Below are 13,420 nucleotides of genomic sequence, written 5' to 3'. Positions count from 1 at the left end.
AAAATGTAACTGTGACAAGGTAAACCACAACCAAACACTACTGGAATATTTCAACTCTTGCATTTCAACGAAAGAAATTCAAAATGAACTTTGGAAAATCAAGAAAATGTAACTGTAAAATGGTAAACCACAACCAAACACTACTGAAATATTCCAACTCTTGCATTTCAACTAAATAAATTAAAAATTAAGTATGAAAAATCAAGAAAATGTAACTGTTAAATGGTAAACCACAACCAAACACTACTGAAATATTCCAACTCTTGAATTTCAACTAAAAAATTTCAAAATGAACTTTGAAAAATCATGAAAATTTAAATGTGACAAGGTAAACCACAACCGAACACTACTGAAATATTCCAACTCTTGCATTTAAAAGAAATAAATTCAAAATGAAATTTGAAAAATCAAGAAATTGTAACTTTGACTTTTTAAACGACAACCAAACACTACTGAAATATTCCAACTCTTGCATTTCAACGATATAAATTAAAAATGAATTTGAAAAATCAAGAAAATTTAACTGTGACACGGTAAACGACAATCAAACACTATTGAAATATTCCAACTCTTGCATTTCAATGAAAGAAATTCAAAATGAACTTTGAAAAATCAAGAAAATGTAACTATGACAAGGTAAACCAAACACTACTAAAATAATCCAACTCTTGCATTTCAACGGAAGAAATTCAAAATGAACTTTGAAAAATCAAGAAAATGTAAGTGTGACAAGGTAAACCACAACCAAACACTTCTGAAATATTCCAACTCTTGCATTTCAATGAAAGAAATTCAAAATTAACTTTTAAAAATCAAGAAAATGTAACTTTTACAGGGTAAACCATGACCGAATACTACTGAAATAGTCAAACTAGTGCTTTTAGATAAAAGAAATTCAAAAAGAACAATGAAAAATCCAGAACATCAAACAGTCAGGATTAACAAAACGCACTGACGCACATGAAAAATTACAAATCTAGAAATTAGGCGTATTAAATACAAAATATAAACAGCACAAAAGATAAAATATAATTGTGAAATTTCTAACCACAAAGATAAACTTCCGAAATAGCACCGACAATTCAATTCAATTTCCGAAATTAACTATGACCTATAAAACTTAAGAACAAACTACATTTGAAAAGTCCTTCAACCCACAAACACAACTTAAATAGTATAACTTTTACATTTCAGCTAAAGGAATTCAAAATGAACTTTGAAAAATCAGAAAATGTAACTGTGACAATTTAAAAGATACCCAAACGCTACTGAAATAGTCTATCTCTTTCTTTTCAACGAATGAAATTCGAAATGAACTTTGAAAAATCATGAAAATGTAACCTTGATAGGGTAAACCACGTTCATACACAACTGAAATATTCCAACTCTTGCATTTCAACGAATGAAATTCAAAATGAACTTTGAAAAATCCAGAAAATGTAACTGTGATACGGTAAACCAAAACCAAACACTACTGAAATATTCCAACTCTTGCATTTCTAAGAAAGAAATTCGAATTGAACTTTGAAAAATATAGAAAATGTAACTTTGACACGGTAAACCACAACTAAACACTACTAAAATATTCCAACTATTGCATTTCAACGAAAGAAATTCGAAATGATCTTTGAAAAATCTAGAGAATGTAACTGTGACACGGTAAACTACGACCAAACACTACTAAAATATTCCAACTCTTGAATTTCAACGAAAGAAATTCAAAATGAACTTTGAAAAATCCAGAAAATGTAACTGTGACAGGGTAAACTACAACAACACACTACTGAAATAGTAAAACAAGTGAATTAATACGAAATAACACCAAAATGAAAAACGAAATATAACTAATATTTTAGTGTGACAAGGTAAACCATAAGAACACACTACTGAAATATTCCAACTCTTGCATTTCAACGAAAGAAATTCACAAAGAGATTTGACAATTAAAGAAAATGTAACTTTGACAAGTTAAACCACACACTACTAAAATATTTCAACTCTTGCATTTCAATGAAAGAAATTCAGAGTGAAATTTGAAAAATCAAGAAAATGTAACTCTGACAAGGTAACCCACAAGCAAACATTACTAAAATATTCCAACTATTGCTTTTCAACAAAAAAAATTCAAAATGAACTTTGAAGAATCAAGAAAGTTGAACATTGACTAGGTAAAACATGGCCGAACCCTGCATAAAAATTCAAACTCTTTTTTATCATAGTTAGACTTTAGATTGGAACTTTTAAGAAAAAGTAAAATTTAACTGCGCCATTTAAACCGTCAACACACCGATACTTAAATATTCCAAATTTCGCTTTACGTTGTATGAAATACAACATGTTATAGAAAAATTGAGTAAAAGTATATGAGATAAGGGCATACCCTACCATAAAATATTTTCAAATACCATATATTGCATTTCAACGAAAGAAATTCAAAATGAACTTTGAAAAATCAAGAAAATGTAACTATGACAAAGTAAACCAAACACTACTAAAATATTCCAACTCTTGCATTTCAACGAAAGAAATTCAAACTGAACTTTGAAAAATCAAGAAGATGTAACTGTGACAAGGTAAACCACAACCAAACACTACTGAAATATTCCAACTCTTGCCTTTCAACAAAGAAATTCAAAATGAACTTTGAAAAATCATGAAAATGTAACTGTGACAAGGTAAAACACCACCGAACGCTACTGAAATATTCCAACTCTTGCATTTCAACAAAAGAAATTCAAAATGAACTTTGAATAATCAAGAAAATGTAACTGTGACAAGGTAAACCACAACCAAACACTACTGAAATATTCCAACTCTTGCATTTCAACGAAAGCAATTCAAAATGAACTTTGAAAAATCAAGAAGATGTAACTGAGACAAGGTAAACAACAACCAAACACTACTGAAATATTCCAACTCTTGCATTTCAATGAAAGAAAATCAAAATGAACTTTGAAAAATCAGGAAAATGTAACTGTGACAAGGTAAACCACAACCATACACTACTGAAATATTCTAACTCTTGCATTTAAACGAATGAAATTCGAAATGAACTTTGAAAAATCAGGAAATGTAACTGTGACAAGGTAAACCACAACCAAACACTACTGAAATATTCCAACTCTTGCATTTCAACAAAAGAAATTCAAAATGAACTTTGAAAAATCAAGAAAGTGTAACTGTGACACCTTAAACCACAAGCAAAAACTACTGACATATTACAACTATCTCTTCTCAGCGAAGAAAGTTCAAACTTAACTTTTAAAAATCAAGTAAATGTAACTATGACAAGGTAAACCAAATACTACTAAAACAATCCAACTCTTGCATTTCAAAGGAAGAAATTCAAAATAAACTTTGAAAAATCAAGAAAATGTAACTGTGACAAGGTAAACCACAACCAAACACTACTGAAATATTCCAACTCTTGCATTTCAATGAAAGAAATTCAAAATGAACTTTGAAAAATCAAGAAAATGTAACTGTGATACGGTAAACCATAACCGAACGCCACTGAAATATTCCAACTCATGCATTTCAACGAAAGAAATTCGAAATGAACTTTGAAAAATCAAGAAAATGTAAATGTCACAAGTAAAACCACAACCGAACGCAACTGAAACATTCCAACTCTTGCTTTTCAACGAAAGCAATTCAAAATGAACTTTGAAAAATCAAGAAGATGTAACTGTGACAAGGTAAACCACAACCAAACACTACTGAAATATTCCAACTCTTGCATTTCAATGAAAGAAATTCAAAATTAACTTTGAAAAATCAGGAAAATGTAACTGTGACACGGTAAACCACAACCATACACTACTGAAATATTCTAACTCTTGCATTTCAACGAAAGAAATTCGAAATGAAATTTGAAAAATCAGGAAATGTAACTGAGTATAGGTATTCCATGAACAAACAAATCTAATATTTTCCAACCCTTGATATTCAACGATTACAAATCGAAATAAGCTTTGAAATATCAAGAAAATATAAATGTGATAATTTAAACAATAACCACGCAGAACATGTATAGTATTTGACATGCATTTCAACGAAAGAAATTCAAATTGAACTTTGAAAAATCCAGAAAATTTAACTGTGATAAGTTAAACCACAACCAAACACTCCTGAAATATTCCAACTATTGCATATCAACGAAATAAATTCGAATTTAACTTTGTAAAATCTAGAAAATGTAACTGTGACAATTTAAACAATAACATAACACAACTGAAATATTCCAACTCTTGCATTTCAACGAAAGAAATTCAAAATAAACTTTGAAAAATCAAGAAAATTTAACCGTGACATGGTAAACCACGATCATACACTACTGAAATATTCCAACTCTTGCATTTCAACAAAAGAAATTCAAAATGAACTTTGAAAAATCCAGAAAATGTAACTGTGTCAAGGTAAACTACAACATCACACTACTGAAATATTCCAACTCTTGCATTTCAACGAAAGAAATTCAAAATAAAATTTGAAAAATCAGGAAAATGTAACTGTGACAGGGTAAACCACAACAACACACTACTGAAATATTCCAACTCTTGCATTTCAACGAAAGAAATTCAAAATGAACTTTGAAAAATCAGGAAAATGTAACTGTGACATGGTAAACCAAACACTACTAAAATATTACAACTCTTGCATTTCAATGAAAGAAATTCAAAATGAAATTTGAAAAATAAAGAAAATGTAACTGTGACGAGTTAAACCATAACCAAAAAATACTGAAATATTCCAACTATTTCATTACAACTAAAGAAATACAAATTGAAATTTGAAAAATCTAGTATATGTAACTGTGACAAGGTAAACCACAACCAAACACTACTGAAATATTCCAACTCTTGCATTTCAACGAAGGAAATTCAAAATGAACTTTGAAAAATCAGACCTTTGGAGGTGGGGAGGGGTCGGGGGGAGGGGGTCGTTCTGTGTCTCAATGCACAAAAAAAGTATAAAAAATGGGGGGAGGGAAGGGGAGGGGAGGAGGGGGGAGGAGGAGGATGAGGAGGGGAGGAGGAGGAGGAGGGAGGAGGGGTAGGAGGAGGAGGGGGGAGAGAGGAGGGGGAGGAGGAGGGGGAGGGGGAGGAGGGGAGGGGAGGAGGAGGAGGGGAGGGGCCCTTTGGGCCCGGGGGGTCTGGGGGAACCTTGAGGGCCGGGGGGCCCTTTGGGAGCCCAGTGGAGCTTTGAGGACCGGTGGCTTCCTTCGGGGTTGGGGTAGGGGGATTGGAACCCTTTGGGGTTGGGTTAGAGGACCTCACAACACTGTTCAAATGGAACTTGTGTATTATAACGACAACACTCAAAACCTCCTCCAAAATCTCTTCAAAAATCATATTTTATAATGTCTCTAAGTGTTTTGCCGAAATAATTCCATAAAATAGCTAAAACGGTTTCGCCAAAATTACCCCCCCCCCAAACGGAATTTCAGCATGTTCCTTTTGTTTGGCATCTCTGCGCTAATGCATTTCAAATTATTTGGAAACCTTTTCGCGCGCTAAGATCAAAAAATCTGCCTCGGAAACGATTCTCTTGTTAGAACTCAAAATTAATTCCCCTTTCGTGAATCAATTCTCTATAGAACAATAAATTAATTCCCCTTTCGTGTCAATCAATCAATCATGACATCATGTATGATCTAACTGTTTCTCGGTGACAATTCTCTTTGGAAATGCAAGGACATTAATTAACTTGACGTCATCTGTCAGACATTAATTAACTGTTTCCGGGAACCTCATAACATCTGGCTCGAATTACAACCACAAATACTATTTCCGGATCATAACATCTGCCTCGAACAGGAAGGAAGTGTCATTAACTGTTTCCCGGAAACCCATAACATCTGGCTCGAATAACAACAACAAATACTATTTCCGGATCATAACATCTGCCTCGAACAGGAAGGAAATGTCATTAACTGTTTCTCGGAACCTCATAACATCTGGCTCGAATAACAACAACAAATACTATTTCCGGATCATAACATCTGCATCGAACAGGAAGGAAGTGTCATTAACTTTGCTTCGAACGACAACAACATTGATCCCAGTAACCACGTGTTCTCTCTAATTACTCTGTTCAAAACAACAACAACATTGACCCCATTAACCACGTGTTCCCCTTATGACTCTATCGCGTGCCCAAAACAACAACAACAACATTGACCTTGACATTCGTTGAGAGCGTGCCAAAAACACACCTGGAGAAAGAGGTCATTGACCGATTACGCAATCATTCTCCCTAATGACTCTATGCCCATATATGGTGTACTCGTCGGAGTAGCACCCCCATCTCTACTCCTATCCAGTGCCTTAGACTTGTATTCAAACAGTTCGTTATAACGAACTATAATAAGGGATTGACTCGGCCCAAAAGTAACCAAAACTCTAAAATCAGGAATTTTGTTGCAATTAATACATCAAAAGAATTGGCTTTCTATTCAGATTTCAAATATATAAGACTTATTAAGTTTTAATGCTATATATCAAAGGATAACATTAAGAATTTGCCTGATTTTTGAAAAAGGGGGAGACTTCCTCAAAAAATTAAGCAATGTCAATGAAAATCACTGCATCAGCTTCAGCATATCAGAGAAGTCTTGCGTTTCATGCTTCTATCAACAAAAATGTGGAGTTTCTATTTTTAGCAGAATAGAGATCACTGATGCGTCTTTATTAGCTTTTTCCCACCAAGGATGATCATATCAAACCAACAGTCCTAGAAAATAGGGAGAAGACTCTTCCAAACCGAAATTAAAATGTCTAGTGCCCGTTCTAAGTGATCATAAAGATTGGAGGGCCATTAGCCCCCCTTCCACACCCCGTTTTTCCAAAAGATGTCCGGTCCAATTTTTTAGATAACCATTTGATTCAACATAGTTGAGAGATCTAATAACAATGACTCTGTGGATGACTTGACCCCACACAGCCCCTAGTGAAACAGCAGTAAGTTATGATATTCGTTCATTATTTACATACAGCATTAAAGATACACAAATTTTTCGGTGGTAGTTCTCTGTGGTAGTAGGGAGAGATATTTCCTGTCCTGATTTAAAAAAACGATAAGAAAATAAATAAAAAACAAGTTTTCTCAACTAAAAGTAAGGAGCAACATTAAAACTTGAAACGATCAGAAATTAATCTGTATATTAGGGAGGCTGCTCCCTTGCAATTTACGCTGAAGTCTGGCTTTTTTGTCCCAGTCCCTTAAGAACGACTATTGAAGCACAAGAGCTGTTGATTTGGAAGCTGTTGATAAGAAGCTTTTTTAAAACTGTAAACAGCCTTAGCGTAACGATCTAGGGACTGAGGAGGGAGCGAACCCCCTTATATATGGAATTACCTATGCTCGTTATGTATTAATTTTGGTCCTTACTTTCAGTTGAAAAGTTTTTTTTTTCATTTAACTGTCTAGCTAGATCATTACGGCTGCAAAAGTAAGCAAAAAAAAAAAAAAAAAAAAAAAAGAAAGATAAAAGGCAAGTTCAAAAGAAGAGGTAAATTTCTTATCCAGATAGCAAACATCCTTCAGATGACTTATGGTTATGACAGGTCTTAGTAATAGCACTAATATCAAATCAAAACGTTCTTTAAACAGTAGTTAAATTTTAATTCCAAAGAGTTTTTCGTTGTTCAAACCAATAACTGCACTTTTAGTTTTATAGTAGCTTACTAGTTACTCGATAAGTAGAACAATATATTCGGCATTTCTTCATCGACAGTATTAATCCAGGTACATTTTTTAGAACATATGCTCTTGCCTGCTGTAGGCCTAAGCGTAAGAGGGCTCATCTTGCATATTCCTGCAAAAGCTCATGTAACTAAATACTGTTCTTAAGATGTAATATTTTGAAGTCAAGAGCTGGATTAAAAAGTATTATATAAATCATTTTAAAAGTATGAGAATTTTTAATGTAGCTTGTTACTAGTGATAGTCTCATGGAACATCATTGTAGATGCTTGGGCTGCTCAATGGACATTTCTTATTTGACCTTTACCATTAACTACACCCACTGTATTGTTGCCAGCTGTTTCTTTAGTCCACGACATATTCATGGTTTGAGAACACTTTGTATTTCACTTATTGTTCTTTTACTTCCTGAAAGGAAGTCATTTCAATAATTATTTTCTAATTTAAAATCTTTGTACTTGCAGTACGAATGATGTAACTATAAATGGGGACAACTCATGTGGTGGTGGATGGATCTGTGAGCATCGATGGAACGCTATTTACAAAATGGTAACTCTAAAAGACGTTATTTGAATATTTGACTAAGTTATATTGAACTTAAGTTCAGCAGTTTGATTTTTCCTTGGAGGAGATTTATCAAACAGTTCGTGGTAACGAACTGTAAGTAAGGAGCGACCCGGCTCAATGGTAACCGAAACTCTAAAAAACGGGATTTTGATACTAATAGATACATCAAAAGAATCAGATTTTAATTCTGATTTCAAATATATAAGTTTCATTAAGTTTAGTCCAACCCATCAAAAGTTACGTGCCTGAGAAAATTTGGCTGATTTTTGAAAAAAGGAGGAAAGACCCTCTAAAAATCATAGAACCTTAATGAAAATCACATCTTCATATTCAGCGTATCAGAGAACCCTACTGTAAAGGTTTCAAGCTCATATCTGCAAAAATGTGAAATTTTTTATTTTTTGCCAGAAGAAGGATGACAGATGCGTGTATATTTGATTTTGTTTTGTTTCTTTTTTTTCCCCAGGGCTGATCGTGTTAACCCAGGGGTTCTAAATTCTTGTTAGAGGGCTCCTTCAAATAGACATTGAAGGTTCTAGTGCCGATCTTAAGTGAACAAAAAAATGGAGGACAACTAGGTCCCCTTTCGTTTTTATTTTTTCCCAAGATTACCTAATAAAAATTGTGAGATAGCCATTTTGTTCAGCATGGTCGAAAATATGATAAAAATGTCTTTTAGGATGACTTGATCCCCCAAAGTCCCCAGGGGGAGGGCTGAAAGTTATGAACTTTACTCAATGTTAACATATAGTATTGGTTATTGGGAAGTATACAGACTTTTTCAGAGGAGATTTTTTCTGGTAGGTGGGGGAAGGAGAGGGTCGGGGGCTATATGGAAGGATCTTTCCATGAAGGAAGTTTTCATGGGGGAAGGGACATTGCTATGAAGCGGGCGCCGGATTTCCCAGCATTATTAAAGAAAAAGATCAGGAATTAAATAAAAAAAACAAGTTTTTCAACTGATCAACTGATTGTGATTAAGAGGTCATTTTTCAAGAACTGGAAAAAATTCGAATATAGTTTAAAGAGCAGGGTATTGACTAGGGGCGAACCCTCTAATATACGTGTTAAAAATTTATGAATATAGAAGTTCGTTACGTAAGTTAATTCTAAGTTACGTATATTTATTACTAATAAAAACGTTCGTAAATAAAATTAAACAAGTTTCGAGAAAGCCATTTAACCAAATATAATATGCAAATTTTGTTTTAATTATTTATGTACGGTGAGCTAAAATCAAAACCTGCATTAATTCAAAAACGTTAAAGAATTAAATAAAAAAAAAAAGCTTTTTTTAACTGAAATTAAGGAACGACGTTAAAATTTAAAACAAACAGAAATTATTCCATATATGAAGGGGGCTGTCCCCTCCTCAACGCCTCGCTCTTTACGCTAAAGTTTGACTTTCTCACAACTCAATTTTTTTAAACAATAAAAAAACTTTAGCGTAAAGAGCGAGGCGTTGAGGAGGGGACAGCCCCCTTCATATACGGAATAATTTCTGTTCGTTTTAAGTTTTAACGTCGTTCCTTACTTTCAGTTAAAAAAACTTGTTTTTTTTATTTTTAACAATTAGGGGTTAATGATAGATTTGAAAATCTCTTTTTGAGTTGATGTGTCAATCTTCAGTAGTTCTGACCTACCCAAAACCGTAGGTTTCAATAAAGTAAATTCAGGATCAAATTTACCAAGCAGCAAAACTTATAAAACTGGTGATATTATGATTATAAAAGATAATGGAACGAATCCTAAGAATTATGGAACTTGGAGGAATTAGTCTCTAAATCCTTCACGATCTACATTTAAACTATAACCCAAACCCTTTGTGGAAGGGTTGAAAAATATTCGCATTAAAAAAGCCAATACTATGTTCGAATATTCTGATTATCTACATCTTTTCCAAAAACACTATCCTGAGTATTAATCTTCCAAAATTTTCTAAAGGCGGAAGATGGGTTCGTCAGCTTAAGATTTATGTAAAACTATTTACTAATAATTCTTTTTACAACTGCAACAGATGGTGTTAACAATATGATTCTGCTTTTGTTTCACTACAACCTAGCGTTTATGTTGTGTAAGGACAGTAATAAATGATCAAACAAGTCCAGAAAAGGCTGAAAACCCATTAAACAGATACAAAATATCAAAATAAAGCTCTTGGCAGGTCTAATGACTTAAACAATGTAAATTATCAATGATATGATTGGAACAGTAAATAAAGTTCGTGAATAGAAAAATTAGTGAAGGAGTTCCTGTAAAGGAGTTACGGTATTAGTAAAGGAGTTCCAAAAACATCATGTTTTTGTAATCTGTTTGATGATTTCTCTAATTTTATTAACCTACCCCATAAAAAGGCAATAGTTCTTGGAGACTTTAATTGCAACCTACTCAATGTTGGTAAAAATATTGAATCTGACACTTTTTTTTGAATTGGTAACAGCGAGTGGTCTTCTACCCACAATTTTTTTCCCCAGTAGAGTCGATCCTGTGAGATCAACTTCAACATTAATTGATAACATTTTTGTATCCACTTCCCTGGGAAATGAACTGTCCTCAAATATAATATTTTCAGATCTGTCAGACCATTTTCCTATTTACTTGTTTCCTATTTACCTTTGCAACCACTACCTCTACGCTCTAGAATTAATATCCCAACACCTACTAGAAACTACAGCTCTGCAAATATTTTATCGATTGCCTAAGAACCACTGACTGGCCTGATGTCTGAAATTGTCAAGAGGTAAATTCTGCCACAAATGGTGTTGCGCAAAGGCTAAGTGAGATTACCCATTCAACTTTTCCAATTCCTAAGCTTAACCGGAAAAATATCCCTATATGCCCCTGGATGTCACATAGCCTCATTGTCTCCTCATATCGTAAAAACAAATTATATAAGTTAGCCTGTAAGACCAGTAGTGATAATTGACCTATCAAATTATAAAAAATTTTAAAACTTATACACTAAACTTATCCGTGAAGCGAAGAAAAATTATTATTATACAAAAATTCTCAATTGCAAAGGAAACCTGAAAAAGATATGGTCCACCATTAGTGATATACTCTCAAAAAATAGAAAATCAAAGTCTATGCGTATTTGCCTTAAAGACACAAATGGTAGATTAATTGACCCTTTACATGCACCTGACGCTTTTAATAATTATTTTTCTAATGTTGGTCATACTGACCCCCGCTCCTCCTTACAGGCTGTATTCCCCTGCTTCAATCCTAGATCCATGTTTTTCTGCCCAACTGATAGTAATGAGGAACTTCAAATCATCGGTTCTCTCCCTATTAGTCTTACACCTGACTGTCTTGGATTAAGTAATAAGCTCCTGAAGACCATATCTCCTTTTTTTTACGAGCCCATCAAGCATATTGCCAACCTATCTTTAACCCACGGAGTTTTCCCTGATTTACTAAAGTCAGCCATTGTTATTCCAGTTCTTAAAAAGGGCGATCAAACTGAGGTATGTAATTATCGTCCTCCAGTCTTAATTCTTAATGTTATATCCAAAGTGCTCGAGAGAATCATCTTCAGACGTCTGTCTCCCTTTCTGTTTGACAGTCAGCAATCCGTTTCTTTGATTTCTCCTCACCAATATGGCTTTAGGCCGAAATTTTCAACTTCTCATGCTCTAATTGACACCACACAGTTCATACGCTCACAACTTGACCTTAAAAAAAAAAATGTATTGGGCTTATTTTTAGATTTTTCTAAGGCCTTTGACATGGTCGATCATAGTATTTTAATAAGTAAATTAAATAGTTACGGTATTCGTGGTGTTCCCCTCTCTTGGTTTGATTCTTATCTATCTGGAAGGGTACAGAGTGTGAGCCAAGGTGGAGTATCCTCTCAGCCCTTACCTGTTCGGAGGGGTGTCCCGCAAGGCTCCGTTCTTGGCCCTATTTTATTTCTCCTATATATCAATGATCTTGTTATGGACCTGGGCCCTTCAGTGTATCCTGTATTATTTGCTGATGACAGCAACTTCTTCATCACTGGCTCCAATTTACCATCGGCAACAACCTCTGACCAAGTCCTTCTGAACAGAGTCCAGGTGTGGTGCCTTACGAATAACATGACCAATAATAGCAAAAAAAGTCAAATAGTATTATTCAGAACCCCCTACAACGAAGACGTAATTCAACCTGCTTTTGGTATCAGGAACTCTTCTGACAACCTCCCACAAGTGGAGGCTGCCAGGTTTATTGGTGTATTAATTGACTCATGCTTGTCATTCTCTAATCATATTTCTGACATCACAGCAATAATTTTGAGACAAGTAGCTATGATTAACCGTGTGAATTATTTTCTTCCTCCTGACATCCTAGTTACCCTCTATGATTCCTTTATTTTTTCTTACCTTTCTTATTGCAGATCAGTTTGGGGAAATACAAAACGGTCCTTCCCTAAAAAACTCAAATTTGCCCAAAACCGTGCCATTAAAGCAGTTTTTCGGCTTCCCCGTCTATATCCAACCCATGATTTGTATTCAGATTTTGGCATAGCTCCACTTGATCAAATCATGCAAAAACTAAACTTATCGCTTGCTTACTCTGCTTTCCACAATAATCTTCCATCTCAACTACTAACCTATTATAATAGTAATAATTCGGAAGCCCACTGTCTCCGTTCATCCAATAGAGCCTTTAAAATTCCTAAATGCGTTTCTAGTGCTGCCCAGCAATCTTCCATTTACAAATCTATTATTCAACGGAACAAAATATCCTCCAGTGTTGAACTAGCCACAAGTTTCTGCAAGTTGTATAAAAATATAACAAAACTTGATAATATAATTTAATCTTTTCATTATTAACCAATTTGCTTTAATTACCCATGTTTTATTCGTCTATTTTTTTCAGTGTTACTTTAATTTTTTGTTTTGGTCCTTAACAAGTTATCTTCAAGGATCTTTATTATTATTGATGTTTGTGTTATGTTTTTTCTCGAATAAAATTGAAATTGAATTGAAATTGAGTAGGTTTGTGAGTGGCTAAGTACCAGGTTTCCGATCCAATGAAACTCTAGTAGCAAAACTAGACGTTACTTAATTGCGTACCCTATTTTTGGGCAAGCCTAAATACAATTGATAAAAATAAATTTCAATCTTTAAGAAGTTTCGAGAGTGCCATGCATAATTTTGAT

The 13,420-nt window shown here is 33.9% G+C and overlaps 1 protein-coding gene across 1 annotated transcript in view; it reads left to right on the top strand.

Annotated features, from left to right (window-relative positions):
• Positions 1-13,420, top strand: part of LOC148953247 (alpha-amylase 1-like) — a 74,954-nt gene that overhangs the window by 42,843 nt on the left and 18,691 nt on the right. Inside the window, exon 8 of the mRNA XM_089088420.1 lies at positions 8,172-8,256. Coding sequence (XP_088944546.1) covers positions 8,172-8,256 — 85 coding nt within the window. The remainder of the gene's footprint in view (positions 1-8,171; positions 8,257-13,420) is intronic.

Source organism: Artemia sp. Qi Xiang Cuo, chromosome 4 (assembly GCF_049724085.1).
Source record: "Artemia sp. Qi Xiang Cuo chromosome 4, ASM4972408v1, whole genome shotgun sequence".
Lineage (NCBI taxonomy): Eukaryota > Metazoa > Arthropoda > Branchiopoda > Anostraca > Artemiidae > Artemia > Artemia sp. Qi Xiang Cuo.
The sequence above is the reverse complement of the archived record's forward strand: the minus strand, read 5'-3'. Positions and strand labels throughout refer to the sequence as shown.